The sequence below is a fragment of the Chaetura pelagica genome, unplaced genomic scaffold, assembly GCF_000747805.2.
Source record: "Chaetura pelagica isolate M959 unplaced genomic scaffold, ChaPel_1.0 scaffold50, whole genome shotgun sequence".
In the NCBI taxonomy this organism is placed as follows: Eukaryota; Metazoa; Chordata; class Aves; order Apodiformes; family Apodidae; genus Chaetura; species Chaetura pelagica.
In genome coordinates, this window is record NW_009952366.1 from 4971739 (window position 1) to 4988219 (window position 16481).

The following is a 16481-nucleotide window of genomic DNA, read 5'->3' on the forward strand; positions in this document are numbered from 1 at the left end:
TCTCTTGACTTCACAGCCATCACTCAGTGGTTCACAAGTGTCAAAATGGGAGCAGGCTTGCACAAGCCAGCTGCAGACATCTGGACATTGAAGGAAAGTTTCCACAGCTTTTACCCGTGAAATCTATATCCAAATGTTAGCTGAGTTATGATTTTGTGAGTATCATGGGAGTCTGACTTATGGAGTGGAACCTGAAAAATTAAATTTTCTCTGTGAATTTAATGCAAAACTCTTTGGCTGTAGAGCTGGTCATTAAAATTGATATTGTCCCCCACTGGTTATGAGTATTCTTAGAACCACAGATTCACAGAAATTATAAATAAGCTTTAAGGAACATCTGAAGGTTGCTTAGTTCATCTCCTAAAATTAAGGCTAATGACAAAACTGGATCTGTTCCTCAAGGCATTCCCCATTCAAGTTCTGAAAATCTCTAAGGTTGGAGAGTCCACAGCCCCCTTGGGCAATCTGTGTCAGTGCTTTACATTCTCTTTGTGACGGTTGTGGTTTGTTTTTTTTTAACCTTAATTTCTCTAGTTTGGAATTTCTTTTGCCTGTGTCTTTTCATTGTGCACTGTTGAATCTGACTTATTTTTGTATAGTGCTCTTTTTGGCAGTGGAAGACTGCAATAAATCATGGAACTGAGGCATATAGTATATCCAGAGACATTAAGGGAAGTAACTTGGCAGAGTCTGGAAAGGAGAAAGCTGAAGTTCTCTTTGCAGCCTTCTGTCTTAGTGGCTCTGCAGAGAACTTCATTTTGCTTTATAACATCACGTTCTCCACTGTCTTCAGTCAATGCTTGCTGCAGCTGTACATATAGCAATTCATACTAACTTAACAATGTTTTGCCTTCTTGTTCCCATTTTTCCAGCTAATTTGCTTTATGCTCTGCAACTAGCTATTTATTCCCTTTAGGAAAAACTGAAGGTTTGTGGATCATGTCATGTTTCTTGCACCAGAAGGACAGCAGTAGTCAATCACTGCTCACTCCTTTCTTGATTCACTGACAATGCTGGCTATATAAAGTACTAGAGAGCATGTAGGTTTTATGGTTCCATTGTATATCCATAAATTCTTGTGAGTTACTGCCTTTTCCTTCTAGGGAACTTCTGTAATTTAATTTATTATGAAAAATGTTTTTTAAATCAGACAATACTTTTTTATTTGAAAGTTGACTTTGTCTTTGTGAATGGCTGTGCAACATACTTGCAGACTAGTTCCTGAAATTTCATGAATAAAGTTTTTGTCTGTTGATTTTGTATATTGTCATTGTAATACTGCTTTTTTTGTGACATTAGTAGCAAAATTTTTAATGTCTGCTTTCAAATTCATGTATTTCCAAATAATCTTGATTTTTTAAAATTATTCCAAATAAAGCTTCACATGAAAGTGTCATGACAAATTTACCCATTTTGTCCTGAAAGAAGCTGGGCCACATATTAAAGGTAAATTGAATAGCTATACTGTAGGCTGCAAATTATGTAGCCCTAAACACTTTATTTCAGGTTGGTTTACTCACTTAACTCTCTCTACACTACTGTAGCTGTGCTATTATCTGCTTGTGTCTGCCTACTTTTAAACAACATGCACGCATAAGCACCTGTAAGTATTTTATAATATGATATCAGGTTAGGCCAGAGTAAGGATGTATGTATCATGTTTTTCAGTACTTAGAATGCTGAGGGCTTTATAGGCAAGATCCATCACCTTCCCTTCCAGGAAGGACAAAAATTACAACCTGTGGTGATTCATTTTCCAAGGCTCCACCTCTAAGGATTGCCAACTACCTAAGTTTCTGCCTAGTACCTAGAAAACCATTGATGTAGGTTTCATTAACTGAGAATTAAGGTATATGTGTACTGTTGCCTTATTGTTTCTGTAAGATACCTTGAGATTAGGGACTTATTTAGCTTAAATCATTAATGCAAAAGCAGAAAACTGTGCTTCTGCAAGGAAGTACAGTGCCCCATTTCTCTTTTAACAGAAGTTCGTGTTCTGTTTCATTTGTTTTTTTTCAGAGATAGTGTGAAGAGCAAACTGTTACTCTGCATAAAGGTAACTGGTTTGCTGAAAGAAACTGAACATAATACATTTCTGTCGTGTTTGTTACATCACAGCTGTGTGGTGAAACATCTAGGTAGCAGACTAGAAGTCTTAGTGTTTAGTTTATTTTCCAGTGAAGGGGTCAGTAGGGCTAAAATCTTCAAGAAATGGTTTAATGTTGTTTCCCATATTTTTTTCTGTTATTTGGGGTTTCTTTGCATGCATTTCTTTCTTCTTCTCCTGGAATGCATAGCTATTCTGTAGTGATTCCCACTCTGATGTGTTCAGAAAGCCCCAGCTTTAGACTTCATTCTACAAAAATTCTAGCTTACTTGTAACAAGGTTACTTTCAAACCCTCCTGTATGAGGATAAAAAAAAAACAACAGTTACACTTATGAATTCCAAAATTAGGAAGGGAATATTTTTATTGTCCACTGCATCAGTCCTTTTGCCTTGGTCCCAGGTTTCTTTGGGAATTTGTATTGATTCTGAACATCTGGAATTGGCGATTTGCCAACTAAAGGGTTTGGTGTGGGGTTTTGTTGGATTTTTTTCAGAGGTGATAGTTTCTGCTTTTGCTACAGAAACTGTAAGAGTTTCTCTTTCAGTGTTTCCTAGTCAAGTAGTCGAAAAGAAAATATTACCTGTGGGATGACGTGTGTTTACAAGCAAGCCATTTATGGCTCTAAATTACTAACACATCCTATATTCCAGGATGCAATATTTGGACATATTTGGACTATTCATTCCCAGATAGAGTATACTACTACCTCTCTGCTGTGAGTAACTAGGGCTGCATTCTACTCATTGCCTGTGGCTTCCAAGAGATTTAATTGTTATTTTGACAACGCTGAGAAATTAATTTACCATATTTCATGGTGCTGTGACTCCCATACAAAAAAACTCCATAAGACATCAACTTAATGGACAACAATAGTGCAATGGAGTATGTTAAATTATATCTTTACAAACATATTGAAACTTGAAAGTAGAGAAAACAGTTTATTTAACCTCACAATAAATTTTAATAATAGAATAGATTAGATTATTATATCTTGACCCGAAGGGTTTATTTCAATTTATAGAAGACTGAAACATAGTTGACAATGAACACAAAACCCACTATTTGCTATGTTTTATTTTCTACAATGTGGTTAAAAGTAACATGCAATTAATTGAATAAAAATACTTGTATATATGACTTATGTGGCAGTAAAAACTATACCAGCAATGGATAAAAATCTTATCATGAAAGTTTACATGAAAATATGACAAAAATAATAGTAAACAATTTTTTTAACCTGAAAAAAGTTTCCCTGTTTTCTTTCAAATATTCATTTAAAAATGTCATGGTCTCTGAAAACACATTTTCATACATTTAATTTTTTTTCTTAGATTGTTAAATCATTTTTTGTTGTTGTAATGGATAACAATATGAAAAAGATGTGAATAATTAAGAAACCTGGATTGGTTGGAGAGGCACCTTGTATTTACACAGGCTAAACCTTCCTGCTCAGCACTCTGATGAAACCCACCTAACATCCATGTAGGTCTCGTACCAGCTGCCGTGTATGGCATGCATGGACATAGATTTCTACTAAACGGAATGATTTTCATCAATTTATCTAGCCAGCCAGATGAAGGCATATTTTGCACCACATTTGGCCATTCCTTTGCTTTCTGATTACAATGATTTGTAGAAATATACACATTTCCTTAAGGTTGCCAAGTGTATGCTAAATATTAACAAACAGAATGGGTAATATGCAGACTGACACTTTTTAAAAGGTATATCCTAACTTTAGAAAGCTATCATGATGTTATTCTTGTAGTTACTGCCCTTAGAAGGGAACTGGATCCTCCCAGGTATCTCATTCCAGTGAAATCTCAGCAGCTACCCGAAGGCAGTTGTACATCTCCTGCGGCAGATCAGCCCGGGTGAGGTTGTTTCCATCCAGACGCAGATGTGTGATCTTGGAATAGGTCATTGGCCCAACAACCTTGCAGAAGCTGCTCAATGGGAACTCTGAAACAAAGGGAACATGAATAAGAGAAAGCAAAGTGACACTTGGGGCTGAGGTTGGGGACGAGATTAGAAGGCAGGTATAGATGTAAAAAAATATATTTATAAAATTATGTATATTTATTGTAATTTATATATCATTATCATATTTATTTAGTTGAAGTATTATTTGGTTCACATAACACGAGACAGTTTTTGAATGGAAAACTGTCTTGTATCTTATGAGCCATATTTACTGTAAGCAATAAATTACATGAAGCAGAGAAATTCTGTGGTCAGTATACATTAGCACACATAATTACATCATACACTTGTCAGGCAGAGAAGATCCATCCTCAAAAATGAATGGATGTGACTACACCTGATATTGCCTGCATACCACTGTGTTTCCTTTGAAACACACATAGGATTAGTCTATTGAAAGCTTCATCACTGCTGAACAATCAGCCTGAGAAAGCTTTTCATCTTCAGGTTATTGACATAAATTGAATTCACACAGTGAATATTTTAAAGGGACTCCTTCAACAAACTCATTCACTGCTATGCAGACAAATTTCATATCTTCAGTTGCTTTTATATTGCAAAGGACTAAGTCTCATAATTTCTGTGCAATCAAGGTACTGTTCTTAACACTGGATGCCATTTTGACTTAGAATCATTGGTTATTTATGGACTCTTGGAAATACTATCTTATATATCTTTTCTGCATTACTATTCAACTCATCTAAGAAAATGTGATGACCTACATCATGTTGTAGTATGGAAGAAAGTGGAGGGAGTATCTTTCCTTTCTCCACTTTGAGTTCAATTTTTACTTTTGAACATCAATACTATATTTGATTGCAGAGTATGCTTATACAAGATGGGTAGATGCTTAACTCCTCAGAGGATGCAAACTTAATGTATGCAAACCTCAAAATGTATTTGTGTTACCAAACTTCTCATCTCTGCTGACTATTTATGAGGACAAAGCCACTTTGAAATTGGATGCAGATCTAGCCATAGAATCATAGAATCACAGAATTGTAAGGGTTTGAAGTGACCTCTGGAGATCATTTAGTCAAACCCCACTGCTTAAACAGGTTATCCTACAGCAGGTTGTATAGGATCTCATCCAAATGGGGTTTTGTACCTCCAGAGAAAGTGACTGCACAGCCCCTGTGGGCAACCTGTTCCGCTGCTCTGTCACTCTCAAAATAAAGAAGTTTTTCCTCATGTTCAGATGGAACTGTCTGTGCTTGAGTTTGTGCTTGTTGCCCATTTTCTTTCCACTGAACAGCAGTGAGAAGGATCTGATCCCATCCAGATATTAAAATGGCTTCCTAAATTTAAAATATTAGGGTTCAAAGGCAGTGTACCTGAAATTTTGCCACTAGTGTGGCATTCAAATTTTCCCAACAACACTGAGAGAATAAGGACTGAAGCAAAACTGGATTTTCATCTGAACGGATGATTTCTCATTAACAGTGTCTGTTGCAGTAAGAAATTCTGATATTCTAACAAATAGCTGAATATCTGAAATATCTGGGGAAAAATAAAATCAGGAAAATGCATTATCCTTCTCCTCTCCTCTCCCCTCCTCTCCTCTCCTCTTGTTATTAAACAGAGAATGCTACATTTAAATTACTACTTGTAAGAATACATATATAAGAATTTTCAGTTTAGAAGTTACATTTTAGGTTTGAGGTAATGAGAAAGCAAAGGCTTTTATAAATCTTCCATGGCCCTATGCTAACTTGGAGATCCAACAAGCATCAAGTACAGTAGATGGAGTACACAGCTGATACCTAACTTACATTCAATATAATGGACATGTTTCAATTTATTGGTTAGAGATCAGATCAGGTCTTTTAGGAAGGAGAGGGTATCTCATAGAGCTCTACAGGTTGCTGCATTTGGTGCCTCAGATGGGAAAAATCAACTCACTGTTTTACTTCACCAAATCAAGGAACTAAGATGAAATAAGAAAAAAAAAAATTCTAACATTGAGGAAAATGTGAAGCATAGCAAATACAAAACATTTTGAAAGGTCTTACCCTCTGTCTGATAAGATATGCTCTAAAATATTTGGCTTTGAAGGCACAGCTGTATGGATTTAGCTATGTATGAAATAGCTAGCACTGATACCCTAAACTCTTTAAAGATACAAGCAGACAAACAGAAAGAGAGGGTTTTATGGTTTACTTCATGGTAGCTAGCAAGATTAAGTTCTCCTGCAGGAACACTGTTATGTTTGACATATCTGCCTCTCCATCATAGAGATAGGTGCAACTAGAGAGCTTTCTGACATAAAGGTGAGGCCTCTCCAGATCTCTAACACATTCTTCCCACCCCAGGATTAGGACAGCCTTGCAAAGGCCCTGTCTCAATACAAACCTCTATGATCTCATGCAAGGTGTGACATTTATTGACTTCAGAAGGAACATTTTTCCAAATCCTGATGGAATGGAGACAAGCTTGACACCTGATCATGAGGGAAATGGGAATGTAGAAAAATCAGGGGCACTGCTTTGGATTTCTAGATGGCTTTGGAATGATAATGCATGAAAGAAGAGAGTAAAGAGAAAAAAGCAGATACTCTATCTTTTCAACTATGCCTTGTTCTGGATACCTTAGGAATTTTTTGTCTTCTCCCTCTCTCATTCCCTCCAGCACTTTCACTAGCAGCCTTCTGAAAGGTTACAGAGATCTGAGTCAGATCCTCAGCTTGTATCTGTCTCTTTATGCTGACTTCTGAATTCTGAACATCTTGCACACTGATCAAACTGTTCACACTGCTTTTTCCTAAATTGTGTAAGACAAATCCATTGTCTTCTATGGAGTTAACTCCAATTTACATGAGATAAGAATTTGACCAATGATACCTAGATTAGAATGAAAACAGGAAGTTCTCTTTTTAAGCTTAATTTGAGTAGTTAGCAAGTAAATGTCTGTCTTTTAAAATTAATATGGACAACAGTCAAGAGGAATGTCAATGTACTAGGAGTCTAATCAGTACCTTTTTGTCAGACTGGTTGATCTACCCTTTCAGATACTCCCATTGACCATCAGTGTCTGTGGGAAATATTTATGAAACTTAATTTAACTCACTGCTAATTTTGTTGACCTGGAGGTAGAAGTTTTCAAGGTTCTCACTGACAGTTGGAATGCTCTTCAGCTGATTGAAGGAGAGATCCAGCTCAACCAGTGATGTTATATTGAAGACATTGCCTGGTATCCCAGCATCTGTTAATTTATTGTGGGATAAACGTAAATATTGCAGGGCTTTAAAACCTTGGAAGTACTCATCGGGAATATTGGAGATCTGGTTGTTATCAAAATACAGCATGAGTAAGGAGTGAGGGAGTCCTGTCGGTAGCTTTGTAAGTCTGTTGAAGCTTAAGTCAAGATACAAAAGTGATTCCAGGCCTTTAAAAGCCCCAGAAATAGATTCTGCTTTCAGCTGGTTGTTCTGGAGATGAATGACAGTCAGATTCACCAGCCCTTCAAGTGCTCCGGGAGTGACTTTTGTAATCTTGTTGTGACTTAATTGCAGGTCATCCAGAGTTTTGGGGAGTGGTCCAACAGCTTCAGTCAAATTGTTGTAGTTAATATGAAGTTTCTTCAGATGCTTTAGTTTAGAGAAGACTCTTCCCTTAATTTTTGAATTTTCCAAATGATTGTGATCTAGGATCAGCCACTGTAGATCTGTTACATTATCAAATGTGTTCTCTTCAATACCCTCAATCATATTGTTTCGAAGATAAAGGTATTTTATTCCACTTGGTACGATCGGAATTGTTTTCAGTTTAAGATTGTCACAATACATGGCACTAGGGTAGTTTAAAGGACAATTACATTCTGGGGCACAGACTGCTGCTGAGGGTCCAAAAGGATCATAACCATAATCATCTGCAGGACCATACTCATAATAGCAAAAAATGCCACTGATCAATAACAGAAAGACAGGTAAGGAGTTTAACGTCATCATTGCAACGTGTCTTGTCCCTGTATGGTGAAAGGAGATAAAAAAGTTACAGCTTTAACATTTTCTCTCTTTCAGCAATATTTGCAATTTTACCACATAAAGATTAGAAATAAAAACTAATTTAATCTTCCTATTTAAAGCTATTAATAAAAATTAGATTAGTTTATTAGTATTGCATTTTTACTACTATAAAATTGCAGTCCCATTCTGCTGTTGAAAGCAAAACATTCTTTATATCTTCTTGCATCCATTCATTGAGTCACAAGAAGGATGATACACTCAAAGATTTTTACACTTTGCACAGAAGAGTTTTTGTTTTTGCTGAAGGCCATTTTCAGAGGCAGTTCTGCCACTTAAATTCCGTCAAGCATTACTAATATACTGAACTGTCTTATACCTAAATAACATGTCAATTTGACTTAAATTTGAAAGAGTCAGGGAAGTGACAAACTGTGGGTAATGAACTGCTGTACAGTGTGGTTTTAAGATGCCTGAAGCTTGAAGTATCTTCTTCTCATGGATCATGTTCAGTAAAACATGTTCCATGAAGTTTCATATTCACATAAAGAGCAAACTAATAGAAATATATGTAATGTATTCTCATGGAAATATCAAACATCCAGCACTGCGTATGTGTGCAGGAGTAAATTCTACCTAATATGGATCAACAGTGGATCTGAAATGACTGAATTTCAGATAGTGCCAATGTTTTTGCGAATTCTCTATGTGTGTTGGTTACATTGTTTGATCATTCTAAATCAATAGATCAATAAAGCATCGGTTTCACATAGTTGGTCTTCCAGGTCACATACTGCAAAATGACATTGTGTATCCTTGGTCATGTTTTCTGTGATCTAATAGGAGAAATCTCATGTTGCTAAAATATTAAATGCAGAAAGGCACACCTTTCTGCGAATCTGTGAAGATTGATTTTTATTTCTTACTACCTGACTTGATGTTGTGTTGGAAAAGTTGATCTAGCATCACTGAAGTCAGTGACCTTGCTGTGATTTTCACCAGTAAAAGGTGAGGCTTGATATTCTCAGCTACTGTTCAGAGAATGAGATGATTAAGAAAATCTTTAGAACATTCTTGTTCTCAAGTAATTTCAGAAAGTATGTGAAGCCTGCTTAACAGACTACCAGACATTGATCTCAGATCTGGGCAATCTTCCAACAGGATAAGTTAGTCTGGCTGTTGGCACTGTTACACAGCACATAATGTTAAAATGCAGGGCCATACTTGAAAGTGTTCCCTAATCCTAAATTCCCTCACTTTTATTAAGTTGATAAAAGCCACATCACATTCTAGGCAGCTGATAATCTCAACTAAAGTACCTCTGGGCAGGGCTGGTTAATCTCACGCAGTACAGTATAGAGACTAAAAAAAAATGTTCTCATGTTATCTCCAATAAATCATCTACTAGATTCTTCTGCTAAATATTAAGCTGCTGTCCCCTGAATAAGGAGGACAATTACATATATTTTCCATGGTGTTGGTCTTACCACATTTGCCTAATTACAAACCATAGGATAGATCAGTCACTGAAATATGATTTATCAATATAATTTTCTTTGTCCTTCATTACTGCATAAGACCATGCAAACTCAACCTTCAGTCCCCTGGTGGTATAAATAAGTACAACTTCTCTGAAAGCTAAGACATCACAGTGACACTATTCAGCTCAAAAGCTGGTCCAATTTATGTGCTAAACGTTAAGGATGGGGGAATGCCTACTTCTTTATACAGAATATAAGATAGAGTGTAATTAACTTCTTGAACTACATTATTCAGCTTTACAGAGGCATTTTTACACATCTGAATCAGTTTATAGTCTCAAAATTCAAATTTTATTGTTCTTTTGGTTTCAAATTTTATATGTAATGCTAAGTTTTTTATCGATTTCACAGGCTGACAGTTCTTTTAATTAGTATACAATGTTTAACTGCTTTGCAGAACCCTGGAAGTAATTAAAAAGGTTAGGCAGCAAGAGTTTTGAATTATTTTGAATATTGTAAGATGTAGAATATTGTAAGAAAGAATATTGTAAAATGTAGGTGATGATTCTGTAGTGCAAGGGCATATGAGCACGTGTGGGCTATAAAATAGCACAGTTAAGTAGAAATGTAGTGTAGTTCACTTGTTTTATTCATTCACATATCTAAATATTTCTCTGTCAGAAGTGCAAAAGGTAAATAGGTCATTAACACATGCTTGTTTGTTACACTGAACTATACAAATCCAAAAGATAAAATCAGAATACTTTCTTAGATGTTTATCTGATAAGATAAACATGCTTGAATTACTTGCCTGTGTTTGTTCTAACCAGTTATATTGTAAAGTACCTGGGAAAATATTTATGAAATTGCTCAGGCAACTTGCCAAAAAATACTAAATGGCAAATCCATGATTTTGGAAAAATGCTTACTACAGTGGAGTGGACAAACTATTCAAACTGTTTTGAAGCTAGTCTATGCTACCTTATTTCTAAACCTGTTGTGAAACTAAACAAATATAAGCTTATCATTCAATTAGCCTTCAATAAATATATTTTAAATCTGCATCATAGCACCTTACCCAGTTTGCAAAAGATTTATGATTTTTATAAGTTTCACTAGTATATGTAAAATATGCTTTAAAATGTGCTTTAAAATGTAATAAAAAATTCAAAATACATATATTTTTAATCTAATTTAATTTTTTAGTTTATTAACTATTTAAAATATTATGATACCTTGTCTTTATATAAAATGAAGACAAATGATTTAACAAATTGAATCTGTGGAGGTCATAGTGAAAGATTATGAATGAATAAGGGAGCAGCGAACAGTCTTGCAAATTTCTTTCTACTGTACAGCAACGCTTTTGAAGTAGCACAAAACAGACTGTAAAAAAGTACAAAACTGCTGCACAAAATATGTGAGGTTGTTTTAAGGAAACTGAGAAAGTGAATCCTCTAAGCAACTGTTGATTTGTCTTCAATTTACAAATTGGCAAACTTACCCTGACATGTTTTCACGTTCCCATTACAGCTACATTTAAAGAGCTGAACATTACGGTTAAAACATGCAGCAGCACTTACCTTACTGCCTTGAAGCTGCTTTCCTTAATTCCCAGAACAGATGCAATAAGGGACTGTATCAACCAATATATGCTGTAAACAGTGTCAGGAGGTAAAAGTCTGCCAGATCCTCTGTGTTACAAGAGAGAAAAAAAAAAAAAAAAAAAAAATAAGCAACTGTTGATTTGTCTTCAATTTACAAATTGGCAAACTTACCCTGACATGTTTTCACGTTCCCATTACAGCTACATTTAAAGAGCTGAACATTACGGTTAAAACATGCAGCAGCACTTACCTTACTGCCTTGAAGCTGCTTTCCTTAATTCCCAGAACAGATGCAATAAGGGACTGTATCAACCAATATATGCTGTAAACAGTGTCAGGAGGTAAAAGTCTGCCAGATCCTCTGTGTTACAAAAAAAAAAAAAAAAAAAAAAAAAAAGCCCTAGTCACGCTGTACTGTGAAGCTGCTATGTCATCATGATCATCTTGTGGTGTGGCATGTACAAAAATTCAGCTCTCTAATGAAGTGCAGGTGGATACCACATTTTGTACAAGGACAACCCTTCTGTTATTCCTGTGGGATGAGAGGATGATCAATGTTTTATAAACCTGAGAAAGCTTAGACCACGAGCCACAGCCTTATACGAGGAATATTTGCATTTTAGAGGCAAAACATTTTAGATTGTAAAACAAATTGCCAACAGACTTTTATTTTCCAGCTTATTTTATACTGCTAGACATGACCTAACAAATAGCACTCAGACCTCAATGTTGCTATGCTTCTTCAGCCAAGTGACTCATTCATTTTTCTGCTTTTTTCTTTAACTGTCTTATGTCCACAGTGAAATATTCTTAATGAAACTTTATCTTAAGGATCAGAACCAAAGATGGAGGATTGTCTTTGAACTATAATATTTTCTGCAATATTAAATACTGAGTTCAAAGTTTCTTCTGTAAATCATTGGAATTTATTTGGTTTGGACATTTTCTTTAATGATTAAATGTATGTTTATTTAATAAAGAAACATCTCAGGAACAGTTTTTCAGCAGTTACTGTAAACTCACTTTATACATATTTTCATTTTTGCTTACAGCTTTCTCCTGCTTTTCAGAATCTGGAACTACTCAGCTTTAAGTTGTCTGTTTCTTATTTCATGGATGTAATTCAAGAATGCATCTTAAGGCTTGGATGAGATATTATTTTCACCAGGCAATGCCAAAAACATAATGCACTAAGAGAGTAACTGTTTAAAGCGGGTCTTAATATTTCCATAAGAAATCTCCCTTATCTCTTAATGGTGGATGTCCTCTTTTTGTGAGACACAAGCTCTTTTCTATATTGGATGGGGACAAATGTGAAACATGCATGTAGAAAACATGCAAAAGCTGTTTTAAAGTGTCTTGTATGTAATTGTATTTAACTGTGATTTTTGTGGGCACAGATAAAGGTTTTTTGTCTGTTATCGACTGGTTATCTTTCTGAAAAGTCACGGTACAGGATGTGGCTGGGCTGGAGAACATTGTCAGCTTCCTGAAGAAGAGGAGCCTAGATTTGATTTTTCCCCAAAATCTGCTGCTAATGCATCTGGGCCTCCATGCCAGTGCAGGTTACTGGGAGCAGGAAAAACCCTGGCATAATTCAGTGCCCTTCATTGTGGACAGAAAAGATGCCAAACTTTTTCAAACCACTGTGTATTTGCAATAAGTTAATTAGGAAACAAATTTGCTCAAGAGAGTGCCAAGTGTCATTGCAGCCCACAAGCTCTTTTGATGTTTTGACATCATTCCTGTACCCCTGGTATGGGAAACAGATTAACACATTAGGAAACATGCTGATGACACACCATAACTACATTACTAATTGAATAGTGCAAATAAGTGATTGTGAAACAGTGGGATTACAATACTGAATTAAACTAAATTAGAGAAGAAGCATGTGCGGCATCAGAACTAGAAATGTAGAAATGGACAAAGCTGTTGTTGTTCTGCATCTGGACAGAGACCAGATGGAGTTTTTCATGCACAGTGTCATACTTAACCTAAAATTCCTTCAGTATTTTCAACTGACCAAGGAAAACCTGAACTGTAGCCTTGACTGCAAATGAGGCAACAAGAAGGAGCATTCAGCAAAAAACCAACCAGAATAAGGGGAATACTAAGGTTTGCTCTGTGAAGAAGGCACAACAAGCTGAACAGTGGAGCATAATGTTTATAAAGATAATTTTAAAATCGACAAGAAAGGCACCAGTTGTGTTTTTTCTGATTATTTTATTATATTTTTTGAAAGACAAGCTCGATATTATAATTGCTACATATTTTGACCTTTCAGTAATAAATGTAGTTTTACATTTGCAGAACAAATAGAATGGTACATTGACTACAAATACAGGATAGTGCAGGCTTAATATATTTTTGGCATGGTTCTATTTATGCATCAGTGGTTTATTACATTGATGTCTGTAGGTCCAGTATACACTCTTTATTTCATTCTATTAACGGAAATACAAAGCATGCTGATCTTTATAACTTGTAGAAAAATCTTATTTAATAAACTGAATGACATTTTGCAACTAACATATGGTCAAAGCTTGGGTTCCATAAAGTTTAGCTGGGACTTTCTCATTAATATAGTTCCTGTCTTGCTGACTGTTTTAAATTAGCTATGTAAATTGCACAGTCAAGAAGAATCACATGCCTTCCGAGGATAAGATACAAAACAATAGCTTCACCTTTTTCTTTAAGGAGATTTTGTAATCTCTCTGCTCTGTTATTTAATAGTGACCCTTCAGCATAATTTTATATTCTTTCTTACTCTTACTATTCAGACTCCTGAAGCACTCAGCTCATAAACCTCTGTTTGGGAGAGCAGGTAAAGGCTAAAGCCCAGCAAAACAGAGGTATGGTTTCTTCTGCAGCAAAGGGTGGGAAAGTGGGTGTGTATTCTTTCTGGAGCTACTTTTTGTGGTTTTCAAGGGGTTTTTTTGGGAGATCTCAAAAACCATTAAAGTGTATGTGAACGAAGTCTAGCTCATTTCCAAGAAATACACAAAATACTGTGTAAATTCATATAAGACACCTAAGTTGAAAATTGGTTATGTATATGCTTCACTTGGTAATGTCAGGCCATATTACTATTTCACCTTTACAGCAACTATGCTCCTAATTAAACCATCTCATTTTGTTTTCTCCAAAACTAATTTTCTTCTTATACCTTATTTATTCATTTTTCTTTAATGGGAAATGTGATCAAAACCCATTCTTATCTAGCTTTCTTTGGCTTGTAATGCACTAACAGAAATACTCCTTTTATTTGATTCAAAGCCCCGTTCTTGTTAATTCATGTTTTCACAGCTGGAAATGGCCAAGAACTCTGGTAGGTTGTAGTGAAAGAATCTGAAAGCAGAGCTTACTACACGTATATTTGGCAGTGGGTGACATCTAGCCTTCAAATATTGTTGAATTACGGTGTCACTATTTTCTCTCTTCACTCTTGGGTGATATCCTTTCTTTTCTGTCCATAACTTCTATGCACTTCTGCATAAATAGCAACTCCTCCCAATCTGTTTGCTTTTAATCCCCTTTTTCCCAAAAGACTCTGGTTACTATAACCTAATATATTATCTAAACCGACTGCTTTCTATTAGTCTTAAACCCATATACACATCTGGTACACACGTGTACGTCAAGAACTAAGAGATTTTGGTGACCAAAATTAGGCATAGGATAGCTGGGTCTTAGGAGCACATAGCCCCAGAAAAAGTGCTTGTGGAACTTTTCATATTACCACATAAAATGGGTAGTGATTTTTTGCACTAATCACTCATAATTTAAATTAGATATTACTCTCAGGATGAAATGAAGGCTAGTTCATTTTAATTGGCTACCTTTTGCAGAAGGTAAAGAAATCTCTACTAAAGAAAAAGGCTATTCCATGGGCACCATGCAGCAAACCACTTAAACACATAGTGTAGTGTTTAGGCATGATATTTTTCATTGCATTTTATAGTTAATACCTGGTAAATAGACTCAAATCTCCAGGAATAATTAGTTAAATGTTTTTATTAAATCCTGCAGCATTTTGAAATGAGTTCCACTAAAAACAGTTCCATTCCAGATTCAGAAGGATGTAGGTGCTTATTATTTTTTCATCTGAAAACTTCCATTCCTCCAAATTGAATTTTTGTTTGTTCAGCCTGTACACTGCACTTACATGTTAAATGGAAAGTGTTAGAGCACATACTATAAGCATTACAAAATTTGCGGTGATCCAAAACCCTTTTTTCCCTTTCTCCTAAAAAGGAAATAAAAGCTTTGGAAATTTACAAAAATGGTAATAGTGGTACAAGCTATTAGCAGACCACAACAGACATTTTAGTTGACCATGAATCTTTTTCTTTTTTGTCATTCTAAAAAATTGCTTTCTGTTTTTCTTCAAACTTGACACTGTCTGTATTCTAGTACTGTTAACCTCCTCTCCATTGCTTTTCAGAGTGTTTCTGTGCTTAATTTGATTAAAAATGTCAATGAAAAAATTCCATTGAGTGGATTCAAAACTTGATGAAACCTCTTTTGTGGTAAGAATGGCACAGATGAAAAGGCAAGATGCTTTTTTAAAAACAGATTCCTATGTGTATATATATACATAATGTACTTTGAGTTATAGCATTTAATACATGCTGACCTATGTATAAAAGAAATTCAGGTTGTCCTGGAACATGAACAAATTAAAATTATTCCTAATGTAAAGAATTTAAGAGGATCTCAAGAGGTTGTTGAATTTGTGGGAAAGTTGTGGTTACAGGTAAAACTTATAGCAGCAGCTCTGTATTATAAACAGATACAGATATTTTATAGGGAAAAAAAAAGAGCTTGTCAAACTTGGCTAGCTCTCTGCCTGTTATTTCTATATAATAATGCTGTACTTACATAGATCTCCTTTGAAAATCATTGGGTGCTAAACATCTTCCCTTAATCTAGGCATTAACAGTGTCTGCCTGATTTCAGATCACTGCTCTTTAAGGTCAGAAAGGAGGTTGCATCATCTATCCTGACCTGTTGTATAACACAAACCATTAAACTTCATCCTGTTACCATTGTACTGAGTTCAACAAAAGACCTTTTCGTGTTTATGCTCCAGACAACATATAATAATGCTCCAAGACATTAAAAAAGCAGGAGTTTTCTAGTTCAGTGCAAAAATCAGTTTATTTTGCTCAGGTTGGTTTCAGGATCTGGCAGGATATGACAGCCACTCAGCATTTTCCCATCTGTGGGCAGAGGGTTGCATCTTGGGTAGCAGCTGACACACTTTGGACTTCAAGATGTGTAAGGCTTATTGATCACAGTTTTCATCCTTGTGTCTGCTAATGTGCACTTGCAGGC

The 16481-nt window shown here is 35.5% G+C and overlaps 1 protein-coding gene across 1 annotated transcript; it reads right to left on the reverse strand.

Moving 5' to 3' along the window:
• Positions 1-3166: 3166 nt before the first annotated feature.
• On the reverse strand, positions 3167-11241 carry LUM (lumican). The gene is made up of 3 exons (XM_010008015.1): positions 11118-11241; positions 7159-8055; positions 3167-4071 (listed from the first exon to the last, which is right to left on the reverse strand). The coding sequence occupies exons 2-3, from the start codon at positions 8036-8038 to the stop codon at positions 3917-3919; spliced, it is 1035 nt and encodes a 344-aa protein (XP_010006317.1). The 5' UTR covers positions 8039-8055; positions 11118-11241; the 3' UTR covers positions 3167-3916.
• Between the last annotated feature and the right edge of the window lie 5240 nt (positions 11242-16481).